This window comes from Bufo bufo, chromosome 4 (genome assembly GCF_905171765.1).
Source record: "Bufo bufo chromosome 4, aBufBuf1.1, whole genome shotgun sequence".
NCBI lineage: Eukaryota > Metazoa > Chordata > Amphibia > Anura > Bufonidae > Bufo > Bufo bufo.
The window spans coordinates 173412753-173428791 of record NC_053392.1 but is presented as its reverse complement, the minus strand read 5'-3'; the positions used below and the strand labels follow the sequence as shown (position 1 = coordinate 173428791).

The following is a 16039-nucleotide window of genomic DNA, read 5'->3' as shown; positions in this document are numbered from 1 at the left end:
CGTACACACACACATACTCCCCTATGGCCCGTCAGACGTTCTCGGCGGAGGAGGCATACGCCCTGCTTGCCTCCGACTCCGAGAGCCCCAGTGAGGACGACCCCACTTTCCTCTTGTCATCCGCGTCCTCCTCATCATCTGGCGATGATGATGAGCCCCCAAGAGGATTTTGAGCCTGTAATTCCTGATTTTGTTGGCCAACCAGGAATCCAGATTCCCACAGTGGGCTTCACTGAATATGACTATTTTAGTCTTTTTTTTCAGTGACCACTTTGTGAATCTGATGGTGGAGCAAACAAACTTGTATGCCCAACAGTTCATTGCTCAACATTTTTGGCTAGGGCCGGTGGCTGGACTCCGGTCAGTGCAGCCGAGATGAGGATGTTTTGGGGCCTGGTGCCGCACATGTGCCTAGTCAAAAAACCCAGTGTCAGGCAGTACTAGAGTGGGGACATCCTCTACCAGACCCCACTTTACAGTACGGCCATGATACACTCCCGTTTTGAGGCCATTCGGAAATGCCTGCATTATGCAGATAATGCAGCATGTCTCCCCCCACAAGGTGATCCTGCCTATGACCCCCTGTACAAAATCAGGCCGGTCATCGATCACTTCGGGGCCAAATTTTTGGAGGCCTATGTACCTGAAAAGGAGGTCGTTGTTGAGGAGTCTCTCATTGCTTTCAAGGGGAGACTCATTTTCCGCCAGTATGTTCCCTCTAAGCGGGCGAGGTATGGCGTGAAGTTGTACAAACTTTGTGAGAGTACCTCAGGGTAACCTTACAAGTTTTGTGTGTACGAGGGGCGAGATTCTTGTATTGAACCGCAAGAATGTCCCACCACTCTGGGTGCTAGCAGGAAACTTGTGTGGGACCTTATGCACCCACTGCTAGATAAGCAGTACTTGGATAACTTTTATACTAGTATCCCCTTGTTCCAGTCCCTCGCCGCGAGATCCACGTCCGCTTGTGGGACCGTGTGGAAAAATCAACGCGGCCTCCCTACCCACCCCCTCCAGGTACCTATCCCCAGGGGTGAGACCTTACCAGTGGAAACCTGTTGTTGGTTAGATATAAGGAGAAGAGGGATGTCCTTGTACTGTCCACAATTCACGGTAACGGCATCACCCCTATCCCTGTGCGAGGTACCGCGGCAACGGTCCTCAAGTCTGATTGTATCGTCGATTACAATCGGTATATGGGAGGAGTTGATCTCATTTTTTGCGGGATGAGAGGACGGTTTTATTGGCACTATTTTAGGGTGCATATCATCGCTTGCTATTATACTTTTTGTGATGTAAGGTGACAAAAAAATTGCTCTTTTTTGTCACCTTACATCACAAAAAGTGTAATAAGCAATCAAAAAGTCATATGCACCCCAAAATAGTGCCAATAAAATCGTCCTCTCATCCCGCAAAAAATTAGCCCCTCCTTAAGACAATAGCCTAAAAAAAAAAAAAGTAAAACCTAAATACATTTTAAAAACTAGACATATTAGGTATTGCCGCGTCTATAAGAATCTGCTCAATAAAAATAACACATGACCTAACCCATCAAATGAACACAGTCAAAAATAAAAAAAACTGTGCCAAAACAACAATTTTTTGCCAAATTTTTAATTTTAACAATTTTTTCCATTAAGAAAGCAAGGGTTAACAGTCAAACAAAACTCAATATTTATTGCCCTCATTCTGTAGTTTTCAGAAACACCCCATATTTGGTCGTAAAATGTTGTATGGCCAAAAAGGAAAGGAGCGCCATATGGTTTTTGGAACCCAGATTTTGCTGGACTGTTTTTTTTTACACCATGTCCCATTTGAAGCCCCCCTGATGCACCCCTAGAGTAGAAACTCCATAAAAGTGACCCCATCTAAAAAACTACACCCCTCAAGGTATTCAAAACTGATTTTACAAACTTTTTTTTAACCCTTTAGGTGTTCCACAAGAGTTATTGGCAAATGGAGATGAAATTTTAGAATTTCAATTTTTGTAATCTTGCCTCACAAAAATGTAATATAGAGCAACAAAAAATCATACGTACCCTAAGAATAGTCCCAACTAAATTGCCACCTTATCCTGTAGTTTTCAAAATGGGGTCACTTTTTGGGAGTTTCTACTCTAGGGGTGCATCAGGGGGGCTTCAAATGGGACATGGTGTAAATAAACCAGTCCAGCAAAATCTGCCTTCCAGAAACCATATGGTGTTCCTTTCCTTCTGCGCCCTGCCGTGTGCCCGTACAGTAGTTTACGACCACATATGGGGTGTTTCTATAAATTACAGAATCAGGCCAATAAATATTGAGTTTTTTCTGGCTGTTAACCCTTGCTTTGTTACTGGAAAAAATGGATTAAAATGAAAAATTTGCCAAAAAATTTAAATTCTGAAATTTCATCTCCATTTGCCAATAACTCTTGTGGAACACCTAAAGGGTTAACAAAGTTTGTAAAAACTGTTTTGAATACCATGAGGGGTGTATTTTCTAAGATGGGGTCATTTTGGGTGGTTTCTATTATGTAAGCCTCCCAAAGTGACTTCAGACCTGAACTGGTCCTTAAAAAGTGGGTTTTGGAAAATTTCTGAAAAATTTCAAGATTTGCTTCTAAACTTCTAAGCCTTGTAACGTCCCCAAAAAATAAAATGACATTCCCAAAATGATCCAAACATGAAGTAGACATATGGGGAATGTAAATTAATAACTATTTTTCGAGGTATTACTATTTATTATAGAGGTAGAGAAATTGAAACTTGGAAATTTGCAAATTTTTTCAAATTCTCTGTAAATTTGGTATTTTTTTATAAATAAAAATTATTCTTTTTTTACTTCATTTTACCAGTGTCATGAAGTACAACATGTGAAAAATAAAAAAAACAATCTCAAAATGGCCTGGATAAGTAAAAGCGTTTTAAAGTTATTCACACATAAAGTGACACTGGTCAGATTTGCAAAAAATGGCCTTGTCCTTAAGGTGAAAATGAGCCCGGTCCATAAGGGGTTAAGGCTTACATTGATGACTGGCTGCATCAGTCACATGGGTAGTTGGGCACTTCGTTGTTGCAGCACAATACCAGTGCTGGTACAGCAGGGGATTTATCAGGTTAGTAATGAATCTGTGGCATTTCCCCCCTTGGCCCAATTTTTTCAAATTTCTGAAAACTCCTTTAAGTTCCTATCTCATAAATGAGGACAATGCACCCTTTTAAAACAAACATACATAAGCCATGCCACTTTAAGGTGTGTCTACATGTGACGGTAATGCTATGGATTTACCATCACAGGTTTTCATGCGACAAATCTGAAGTGCTGTACAGTACCAGTAAGGTGGATGAGATTTTAATGAATCTCACCCTACAGTGTCTTAAAAACAAAAACAGCATGAACGGACCTGCCATTTGAAATCTGCAGAATGTCAGTTTATGATGCGGATCTATAACACCGATGTCACAAATTGAATGAAAAGGGTGAGACTCACTGCCATTTCCATGGCAAAAATGCACGTAATACATGTGCCTTTTGCTGTGGATCGACTGCATAATCTGCAGCAAGTTTTTCTACTCTATTTTCAGTCACACGTAGAGATCCCCTTAGGGTTTTGTTCAGATATTTGAGGTGTGTTTCAGTGTAATTACAAGAAGGTTACATGTAATATTTAATACTATAAGTCTCATATATATATATATATATATATATATATATATATATATATACAGTCAAAACATGGGGGTATTATCAGTAGCAACCAATCAGATCCTATTTTTCATTTTATCTAATCAGTGCTTTAAAATGGCAGCAGAAATTTCCATTAGTTTCTTTGGATGCCATCTTCATTTCTTGTCTGTAATAGTCTTGTAAGGAGGCCCAATATATATGGATGGATTCAGGGCAGGATTTTAGTGTGGACACCAGAGGCATCCATTACCTTTGGGAAGATGCAATCAAAAAGTGGAGGTATTATCAGTAGCAACCAATGAGATTGAGCTGAAAATTCTGATGAAAATTCCATTAGTTTCCATGGACACCAGATTAATTTTTGTCTGCAATAGTCTTTCTACTTGGGGCAATATATATGAATGGATCCAGGGCTGGATTATAGTGAGGACACAAGGGGCACATGTCCCAGGGCCTCCACCATCTTGAGGACCTAGGGTACCTACACCATCTAGTTTTTTTCAGATATTTCCAGACACCTTGACTTGACTGGTGGCATTAGAGGTGGAGCTTGCCAGGAGCTCATTTGCATACCTTCAGAATTCCAGAGGAGCATTTAGGTACTCTCTCCATAAGGAGATATCATATTCCTCAAAACCTCCACCAGCAAGACATGGATGTTTAAAGGCATTTAAAGCAACCTGCAATAAACACATTTTTAGGCATGTTAAAAACCAAGATGACAACACTGCTGTCGATTGTTGTTAGGTCATGTTTATGTTAGTGCATGTCCAGCTAAGGTTAGCACTACATTAATGATACTGTTACTAGTGTGAGGTCACCATCACATTTTTTGCCCAGAATCCCATCAAACCTGATTCAGTCCTGGAAAGATCCAGTTGCATTGTATGCTTCTCTGCAAGTTATAAAGATAGAATAGCAGTAATATATTTGTTCTGCCAATGCTCCATTATTCATAGTAAACCTCAAAAACAAGAGACATTTAAAACTGATCTTATTTGTTTGAGATTAGCTACAACTGAAAATGTGTTTTCTTTAGAGATGTGTGGGGTCCTTAGTGCTGTATACAAACTAATTCTAGCATGGTAAAAACAGAGACCACCTGGAATGGAATAGTTATCCAGATACGGTCATGTTGCCATATGTTGTCAGGAAAAGATCTTATTTGTGTATATTAAATCAGGGTGATTGAACTACTTGACTTATAAAAAGTGGATAAAAGCACCAGAAAATGACGAAGAGCAAAGATAGTGACATGAGGCGTCACAGCTGCTGAGGGTGGTAATAAGGATCACCAAGTCCAAAATTTGCTGTGGATGAAAATGTCTCTTCTGTGTGCTATTCCTCCTCCAACAAGCTAGCATACAAAGTATTAAGGAGAGGAAAGGCACAGTATTCCAGTACATAAAAAGAGAAAAATAAAATCTTATTATCTTATTAAAATCTTATTATTGGTGTGCAAAAACTATTTTTAGAAAGATGGTTTCCTGGAGATTGGATGATTGAGGAGGAACCTGTTGCTGATGAACCCCCTAATCATCTGCTGGGGGATTGTTTTGTAAGGTCTAATTTTCCCTGCAGCGCCACTACAAAGAAAATGGAGCATTACACTTAACTGACCACTGGTGGTCCTCCAAAGCTATAGCTTTTATGAAGGTGTTCCAATTAGCTCAACATGACCCAATAGGGTCATTAACTAGGTGATCTCTATACCTCATGACAACTTTAGAACATATTATGTTAATGACAGCAAATAATTACACCAACAGTATTAACCAAATGCAATATTTTACAATATGGATAAATGGCTTCTAACTGAAGAGGTCAATCTGTCAATCTAAAAAAAAAAAGAAGCCAATTCACGATACAGTAAAACCAATCCTGTTGTAACGAAATCTGAATAAGGAGCAATGTTGTCAATTGACTTCCAGACAAACAGTAATGTTAATTAAAACGTAACATGCTTTGTGCATATGTTGCATATTTAAATGCATGGTTTTCTGTATTGTAATGCATATTACCATTCAATCATAGTAGTGTACACTTGTTTATGCTGTGTATGGAAAACACATTAATGTAGGTTAGATGGATGTCATGCTATAATAGCACAGCGGTGATGGAGATGAATTTGCATAGTATTTTGTCTTGAAAACTTCTATCAAAAGCATGTACTGTAATCAAGGGTCATGAGTGGAACCTTTCTCCTGCCATATGCTGTGTGCATGGGAAAAAGCAATGGCCCAGAGATTAAAGCTGTATTTGCATAGGAGCCCATCTCCTGGTGTGAAGTGAAACCTATGAACCTTTTCCCTTCATGCACATTTAGGCACTTTCTACAAATAGAAATAGACAGTGACTAGTTTTCCATCCTTGAAGACGTGTGAAACCACTAAGCTAGCCTGACAGCTCTCATATTCTCATATTAGTAGATACAGGTTCTATGGCATAGGTTATCCATCCTTAGTCTGCTCATTCTACAGCTAGTAAACTCTTTGTGGTTAAGAATATAAAAACAGCAGAACATATTTTATAGTTTTATTAGGTCTCTTTGAGATTGAAATGGCCGAGTACAACACCAGACACACTTGGGCTCAAAAGTTGCTGGTTTTTTGTGCTGTTTAGTATCTATGAACTAATACCATGCTGTACACATATCCTGCATGCAAACATCACAGCGCCATAAGGAAATGAACACCCTTTTTATTGTGAAAGTCAAAGACATTTAGTAATTAGACTACAAAACCTGAGAGAGGCTTTAATGTCAAGTAACACTGTCTCCATAGGCAAATCAATTAAATGGCACTGTTAATCACAGGTAAAAACAGATTTACTGAACTATATTAAATTACAGATAATGGTACAAAAATAAAACATTTTTCACGTAAGCATTAAACACATACAGTACTATATTCCAAACATACACAGTACGTTTAACATAAAAATCACATTTATCCCTTCATATCATCTATTGACATGATATAGAAGTACATCATGCCACATTTCAAGAACATTATTGTACTGTTAGTTGCTGAGCACTAAATAAAAAAAAATATAAGGTCTTGATGCCCAGAATTGAGAACCATTCCTGGCAATCTAGATATATTGTGTTTCTCAGTAGTTGGTGGTACCAGGGTAGCTCTTCTTCTGGAGGTCAAGGGTATATACAGCCTCACATCCAGAGGGCATACAGTCTAGCCTAGCCTAAAACTATAAAAACTAATCTCATACAGCATATCATGTTTCTCATAGTCTTCCACGTACACCTCAGATATTGTAGTATAGTGCCTAGCGAAGGTAGTATTGACCTTTTTCCACAATAAGCCCTTGTGAATTAGGAATCCAAATTCTAGAATTTGTAAATATCTCTTTAATGTTGTTAACATTTTGAAATGCTTTTTTTTTTTTAAATAGTCCACTTTGTGCAATAAAACTGTCAAAGACAATTGACACTCTTCTAAAGAGTGGTAATCCAGTTGTCATGTACTCAAGTGCTTCCTCTACACTCTACTGATATGACCAAGGACATAACCTCTTTTTGACCATCACCCCATTAACCTCTTTCTGAACCATAATCTCCTTGGTGGATCTATTGAAATTTAGATGGATAACGGTCACCCCATTTTGAATGCTTTTCTTTCTTTCTTGCTGATATCAGACATAGCTAAATGACAGAAGGGCAGTAGTATTGAGTATACATCTCTAGCTAAGCTTTCGAATTGAGGTGGCTTCCTCCAAGTACATTTATATTGCAACAATATATATATTTTTCTTTTTTCAAATCAAATGTCTCTCCAGTAAAATAATAATTTCAAATGTCCATTGCTTCAAAGAAAGTAGGTACACCAAAAAAATATATAGTCACCTAATTATTAATACTTTTTTTTTTTAAATATCAGCACATTACAACTTTTTGAGATACATTCCTTCACCGTGTTAGCAGTAGTTAAAACTTATTCACAGTAAAATCTGGAATAATTTGGAAAAGAATACATTTATAATGTTAAGCTTGTGGAGATAAAATTATCCTAGAGGGAAAACACCCCTTTTGTTCCTCAGACAGTGGTGGGAATGCAAATGTCCATCAAGATGCCTTAGAACTTTCTGCTTTCTTTCGGATAAATAGTTCTATCCCTTCCAAACCATTATTTCAATTGACTTTTACCCGTAAAATCATTACACGGAAGAAACAGCCACAATCTTAGATGATGCATCCCCATAGTGCTAACAGTTAGGTGTCTGGAGCAATCCAATTCTAGTCTTCACAAGCTTGTGTCTCCGTTCTGCTTGTACTCCGATAAGATGTTGAGAGTCATCTCTTCACTCTTTGATTGCACGTTTGCTTCACTTCTTCTGGATGCTTTCCTAGTTGCCCTTGACAGCTTCCGCCGAAAGGTGTCTCCTGCCAAGAAATATAGGATGGGATCCACGCAGCTATTGAGGCTAGCAAGACCTCTAGTCACTTGATAGGTGGCATATACTCTGTCGTTGAAAGAGCACATTTCGGGAGACTGGAAATCCAGCCTAGCTCTCAAATTCAGATTCTTCATAACATGAAAGGGAAGATAAGAACACGCAAAGACAGTCAAGACAATAATGACCAGATAAATAGATTTTTTTCTCAGGGGAGCATTGTTCATATCTTTATAGATCAAAGCTCTAACGATTAATCCATAACATCCGAGAATTAGTAAAAAAGGGATGCAGAAGCCAAAGACAGTGGTGCACATGCTGTATATGAAGTAGCTTCGTAAGTAATCATCAGAAGATGTGTCAAAACATGTAATGGTTTTATTTTTCCTCATTGCAGTACCAGAGAAAAATAGGATGGGAGAGATACCAGCGATAACAATGAACCAGACGAGAGCACTGATGTAGATGGAATTTTTCTTCTTTAGCCTCCCAAGTGATTTGAGTGGATGCACTACCCCTGTGTATCTGTGGACACTGATACAAGTCAGGAACAGAATGCTTCCATATAGGTTCACATGAAATATAAACCTTTGTAGTTTGCACATGACATCCCCAAAAATCCAGTCAGTTTTATTGAAATAGTAAAAAATGAGAGCAGGGAGGGAAAGGACATATAAAAAATCTGCAAGTGCCAAATTGAACATGTAGACGGAGATACTGCTCCATGGTTTCATGTGAAAAATGAACATCCATATTGCCACACTGTTACCAATAAATCCTGTGATACAGACCACTATATACACAGCAGGGAGGTAATAGAATTGAAAGCCTGTCTTTGTCAAAGAGCATTTTGTGACATTCCCAGTAGATGAGCCACTTGCCAGCAAAGTGCTTTGAGTAACATTCAAAAGAGCTGATAGAAAGACTTCTGTCATGGTCTTTTCAAGTCAAAACAGGCAGGGAGTGGAAAACAACGAGGTTGGTGGCTGCAATCATCTAAAAGGAAAAAGGTAAGGAGGAGGAAGCAGTTACTACATTAGCAATCAGGTAAAGACTGGAGCTGAGAATGGCTGGATTACAATGCACAGCTATACCATCAGCAAAACTTCCAGTGTATGCCCCCTTTGTGACCAGTAGAGATGAGCAAATCTACGAAAATCTCTAGAAGGCAAAATCAGCCTCATTCCCTGTCAATCCCCAACCTGGGATAAATCGATTTTCTCATCTCTAGTGACCAGATGTCAGGACAGAATACCAAATGACAACGGACTAAGACTAGCTGCAACCAAGTGGCAAGCAACGAAAGTTACGTTGGGTCATCTCATTAACATGGAAGGAAGTGCAAAGGACACAATCTGCGAAACTTCCACCCACTTGCAGTGCACGGGTGTGTACAACTGGTATTCTTTTACAAGCCATGCCTACCTCACAGCGTTGTCCCTCTGATCTTTGCAATCAAAAAACGCTGCCGCTGTCATCTCAGGAACCCATAAACCGCAGGAGAGAGTGTGCAAAAAGTTGCATTGCCTTTGACGTACAGGGCAAGAGTCTGCCTTTCCACATTGATTCCTTCACACACAGAGAAAGTGTGCAGCACTACTTCTCCAGAGAATGAGAGAGACACAGTGAGAAGGGGAGGGAGGCAGAGAACGATGGTGGGTGGGAGCACACTTCAACCTCCTTACTAACTTGTCACAGGCAGCAGCAGGCGTGGTCTCTCAGCTCATCCCTCTAAAACAACATGCATTCTGATAAGAAGTAGTTCCCACAGCCTTGCATTATTCTCAGCTTTGCCTCTCCTATGATCCTTTTTGACAACCGTAGTGAAGGAAAGAAGGTATTCCTGCCAGCAGAGAACGGGAAATCAGTTGTATTTGGTGTCTGATCAGACTTATGCAGATTAGAAGAGTGTTCGTGTAACTATGGTGAGGACAGCAGCAAGTTGCTATCAATATGAAAGACTTGTGGCACCCGAACAGATCTGTAGCAAAGCACAACCCTCACCAGGAATGCAGAGCCACAAGTGACAATGCAAGCACATGATGGAACCAAAATAATATCTGCATGAACGATGCTGGGAAGACGAAGGTCTTCGAGAAGGGCACTTAATCTAGACGGCGATGTCCATCTCACTCCAATGCCTGGCAATGCTCTCAGTGCATTAACCTCACGTGTGTAGTGCCTGATCTATACACCTGCAGTGTGATGTCCGGACTCTCCTGCCATTAACCTCCCTAATGATATTAGAAAGTTATTTCTCCTTCCATTCTTCAGGCCTCGCCTTGACTACATTGCACTCGCTTGCCGGATAGAGGCGATAGTCAGCAATCTGTTGATCCAGGAATATATAAATGAATGAGCACTGCGTATGTTTGAGATCTCTAGTATGCTCCCATTCAAGGTGCTCGCATTGATTTCTATAAGTTCTGTCTAATGAGACCACTCCAACAGTAATCAAGACGTTAGGACAGAGATCCTACGTGAGCAATCGTGCGAGGCTAATCATAGATCTAGCTACATTTTCGAAATTGCGTCTTTTCCAACAGACGTGCTGCTGTATGTATCTTATGCATGTAACAGAACCACATGCATGGAGTCTGTTCAAAGGCGCAGAGTCCCTACATGCTTGTACTATGGTACTATGGTATCCTGGCTCTTCATGGCACCGCCTTAGGCCTCATGCACACGGCCGTTATTTTGGTCCGCATCCAAGCCGCAGTTTTGGTCGCTCGGATGCGGACCCATTCACTTCAATGGGGCCGCAAAAGATGCGGACAGCACTCCATGTGCTGTCTGCATCCATTGCTCCGTTCCGTGGCCCCGCAAAAAACGATAACATGTCCTATTCTTGTCCGTTTTGCAGACAAGAATAGGCATTTCTACAATGAGCTGCCCGTTCCGTTCCGCAAATTGCGGAAGGCACACGGGCGGCTTCCGTTTTTTGCGGATCCACGGTTTGCAGACAAAAAAAAAAACGGCACGGTCGTGTGCATACAGCCAGAAGCATTGTTTCTTGGGAAGAAAAATCTCTGTAGGGCTCATGCAAACAACAGTGCCGTTTTTTTGCGGTCCGCAAATTGCAGATACGCAAAAAACGGATGCCGTCTGTGTGCCTTTCGCAATTTGCAGAACGGAACAGGAGGCCCATTATAGAGATGCCAATTCTTGTCCGCAAAACGGACAATAATAGGACATATCTCATAATTTTTGCGGGGTCACGGAACGGAACAACGGATGCGGACAGCCCACAGAGTGCTGTCTGCATGTTTTGCGGACCCATTGAAATGAATGGTTCCGTATACGGAATCAAAATAAGGTCCGTATACGGAACGCAAAATATTGTCGTGTGCATGAGCCCTAAGGCCTCTTTCACATGACCGTATGGCTTTTTCAATGCTTTGCGGTCTGTTTTTCGCAGATCCATTGTTCCTTTTTTTGTTTCTGTTGTGTTTCCGTTTCTGTTCCATTTTTCCGTTCAGTTTTTTCCGTATGGCATATACAGTATACAGTAATTACATAGAAAAAATTGGGCTGGGCATAACATTTTCAATAGATGGTTACGCAAAAACTGGATGCGGAAGACATATGGATGCATTTCCGTATGTGTTTCATTTTTTTTTGCGGACCCATTGACTTGAGTGGAGCCATGGAACATGATTTGCGGGCAATAATAGGACATGTTCTATCTTTCAACGGAACAGAAATATGGAAACAGAATGCGTACTGAGTATATTCCGTTTTTTTTGCGGAACCATTGAAATGAATGGTTCCATATACAGACCATATACGGAATGCAAAAAAAGACCCGCAAACGAAAAAAAAAAAAAAACGGTTGTGTGAAAGAGGCCTAAGGGTGCTTACACATGAATTTGGGTCTGGATTTTTTTTAAACTGTTAAATAAGCCAGAATTAGGCCTCATGTACACGGCCGTTGTTTTGGTCCGCATCCGAGCCGCAGTTTTTGATGCTTGAATGCGGACCCATTCACTTCAATGGGGCCGCAAAAGATGCGGACAGCACTCCGTGTGCTGTCAGCATCCGTTGCTCCGTTCTGTGGCCCCGCAAAAAAAATATAACCTGTCCTATTCTTGTCCATTTTGCGGACAAGAATAGGCAGTTATATCAATGGCTGTCCGTGCCATTCCGCAATTTGCGGACCGCAAAACACACAACGGTCGTGTGCATGTTGCCTTAGGCTTCTTTCAAACAGGCAGCAGAGCAATCCAGCCTGCCTTAGGTCTCCAGATCTGGCATAGCTGGATATTGCTGCATTCTCCCCAGACGCCATAGATGATAATGGGATCTGGCTGCCCTGGTATTTATGCTGGGATTTGGCCAGACAAATATTGCAGTTTTTGTCCGGTCAAATCCTGGCAAAAGTAAACGCCTGTGTGTGAAAGCAGCCTAATACAATAACTAATTGAGACCTAGCATTACACAGGGGTACAGCAGGGCCTCACAGACTAAATGCTCGTTATTTGTGTTCCGGATACGGACCGTACTTTGATTCTGTATACGGTCCGTATACGGAACCATTCATTTCAATGGGTCCGCAAGAGATGTCCGCATCCGTTGCTCCATTCCGTGACCCTGCAAAAATTATGAGACATGTCCTATTCTTGTCCGTTTTGCGGACAAGAATAGGCATCTCTATAATGAGCCTCCTGTTCCGTTCCGCAAATTGCAGAAGGCACACAGACGGCATCCGTTTTTTGCGGATTCACAATTTGCAGACCGCAAAAAACGGCACTGTCGTGTGCATGAGCCCTGCAGAGATTTTTCTTCCCAAGAAACAATGCTTCTCTGGCTATATGCACACGACTGTGCCGTTTTTTGCGGTCCGCAAACCGCAGATCCGCAAAACCGGAAGCCGCCCGTTTTTTGGCGGATCCGCAATTTGCCGGCCGCAAAAAATTGCACAGTCGTGTGCATGAGCCCTAAGGGCTCATTCACACGACCGTTGGTGTCCCATTCCCGTATTGCGGACAGCATTTGCGGATCCGCTACACACGGGCACCGTTCCGTTATCATTCCGCATCACGGATGCGGACCCATTCTTTTTTAGTAGGTCCGCAAATCCGGAGATGCGGAACGGAACACTACGGAAGCACTACCGAGTGCTTTCTGGGGTTCCGTTCCGTTCCTCCGCACCGCAAAAAGATAGAACATGCTCTATCTTTTTGATCCCCATGCGTCTGCCCCACGGAAGGTGCCTGTGCACAGTACAGGACACCAACGAGCCCTAACATGGGATCCATACCATAGGTTTCTGCAACTCAGACCTAGAATAAGGGCAATAATGTGATCGAATACAAGAGCCCGAAGAGTTTGTTGAAAAAGTGAGAACCGCCTTAAATTATTATTCTTTAATTGACAGTGAGATTGAATTGATTTGTTATGTGTAAAATTAACTGGAGCTGGCCGTACATTACAGATAGCTCCTAGACAAACGCATGTTTGGCTGACATCTGCCATCTCTCCCAATCTCTCCATACATACACTTTTGGGGTAATTTATTATACTGAAATACACCTGTATTAGGTGTATTTCAGGCGCAACGGTTAGTTGTACCATCTGCGACTTTTCCCCGCTCACAGCAGGTCTAAAGTTCTGGGGGTGGGGAAGGGATGGGCCGGCAGGACAGTCTCATTTAACATTTTCTACGCCTGTTTGGATGCACCGAAGTTATGAAGAGGCCTGCACCTCTTCATGACTTCGGCGGATCCAACGCCAGATAGAGATGAGCGAATTTAAAAAAAAATTAGATTCGGTCAGTTCGCCCAATTTTTTAAAAAGATTTGGTGGTTCGATCCAAATTTATTTGTGGCCAATCACATTAAAAATATGCTATTTCCTGCTGCAGAGAGCCTTTATAGTGATGTAGAACACTGTGCCTTGTAGTAATACGCATAGGGAGTCTGCTGTGGTAGTGAAACACTACTGTGAGTCAGTATGTCACGCACATGACAGGCGTCGCTCTTAGAATCACTGCACACTTCACTTATTTGGGCAGTCACGGGGCTAAAACTGACCAAATAACTCTAGTGTGAACTCAGCCTTACAGGTCGATGTTAGCGTCAAGAAGAAGCGCACTCCTTTTACACCGACGCCAGCTGATTCCACATAAATGTCTACAGAAACGCTTATACTAGTAGAGAGCCCCCCCGACAGAGTGGAGAGGGTGTCAGCAGTAAGTTTGTGTTGACATCACTGATTATTTTGCCCTTCCTCTGATCCGTCAGAACAATAACCCCCAAAAAACGGATCCTGTCTGTGGAGCATCTGTCTTCACTCAAAACAGAGATGACACGTGAATGGAATATTTGCATGTCTTCTATGTTTTGTACCCACTCCTGCTTTTGGCTACCAATTCATAAGCCAAATCTGATGCAAAATAGGGACCTTACAGCTGTTACATAGACAGGATCCGTTGTGCATCTAATTTTTCCTTCCTTCTGACAGATCAGAAGAAGGGTCAAATAAATGATGATGTCAGCCAGGCCGAAAGGCAAAATAGTGGCCCAGTCATGAAGTGGGGAGGGTGGAAGCAGCATGAGGAGACCACAGAGTGGCCAATGACAGAGTCTGGAGGTGGCAGCATCAGGAGGCCACATCGTAAGAAATACAGGTTTTGAAAACAATATATTCATTATGTTGCATTATATTTTATAGATTATGAGGGATTTATTTGTGTGAATCAGAGACGTGTAGGTGACTGTACGTATTAGTATGTATCTAGCTCCTTTGGTCTTACTATGATTCTCACAGATAAAGGCATTGTAGGATCCTGTGTCTTTTACATATGCTGATTGGCAGAGAACAAAAGGCACCCAAAATGTGTCAATAGTGGAGAAGTGTCATAAAATGCTAAAATAACTAGTTGATCAAGATGCAGTTTCTGGGAACTCCCACAGACTCTCAGATAACTGATATGGGGCATTGAAAGGAATGGGGATTAAGAGCTTTCAAGGAATAAAAGATCAATGCTTTGGGGTATATGGGGAAGCAGGAGGAGGCTGGGAAAAACTTGAAAGGGGACAGGAGAGGAGACTGGTGGACAGACCTAAAAAGGCTATGTAAATATGTACTGTAAGGTTTAAATAGTTGGATACTGGAAGCCTGTGCTAGCATTTCTCCTGCGGTGTTGCTATCAGTGTGTGAAGAGTGGGAGAAAAGGGTTGCATTGACAATCCAACACAATGGGCAGCACATTGAACACATTTTATAAGTGGTCAGAAACTTGTAAATAACTCATGAAATAATAAAGGTACGTTAAAACCAAGCACACCATTGTTTTTCGTGTGAAATTCCCAATAAGTTTGATGTGTCACATGACCCTCTTCCTATTGAAAAAACAAAAGTTGGATTCAAAATGGCCGACTTCAAAATGGCCGCCATGGTCACCACCCATCTTGAAAAGTTTCCCTCCTCACATATACTAATGTGCCACAAACAGGAAGTTAATATCACCAACCATTCCCATTTTATTAAGGTGTATCCATATAAATGGCCCACCCTGTACATATATTTTTGCCACTAATACTGTGTTTCCCCGAAAATAAGACAGGGTCTTATATTATTTTTTTCTCCGAAAAATGGGTTAGGGCTTATTATTGGGGTAGGGCTTATTTTGGCTCCATGAACATATTTTATATAGACACATGCCAATTACAGAACAGACCCTGGACAGTGTTTATATTAAATATGGCTATCACCCCCCTCATACATAGGAATGCACCCACATACTGCAGTACATGGGTGCATTCCTATGGATGAGGGGGGTTATAGTTATATTTGCACAAATTTTTCATTCTGGTACCGTATATTGCCCATGAGTTGTCCTTACATAAGGGACCTAGGCAGCACTCTATGGTACCAGGGAGTACAGATACGGCATGGGAGATATGTAGGGAGCTCCTCCAGGCAGCAGAGAGAAGGAGATCCTCCTGCTGCCTCCTTCATG

At 41.4% G+C, this 16039-nt stretch overlaps 1 protein-coding gene across 1 annotated transcript; it reads right to left on the bottom strand.

The window, feature by feature from the left end:
- Positions 1-6408: 6408 nt before the first annotated feature.
- On the bottom strand, positions 6409-9722 carry P2RY1 (purinergic receptor P2Y1). Its single transcript, XM_040428123.1, has 2 exons — positions 9502-9722; positions 6409-9072 (listed from the first exon to the last, which is right to left on the bottom strand). The coding sequence occupies exon 2, from the start codon at positions 9009-9011 to the stop codon at positions 7926-7928; it is 1086 nt and encodes a 361-aa protein (XP_040284057.1). The 5' UTR covers positions 9012-9072; positions 9502-9722; the 3' UTR covers positions 6409-7925.
- Positions 9723-16039: the final 6317 nt, after the last annotated feature.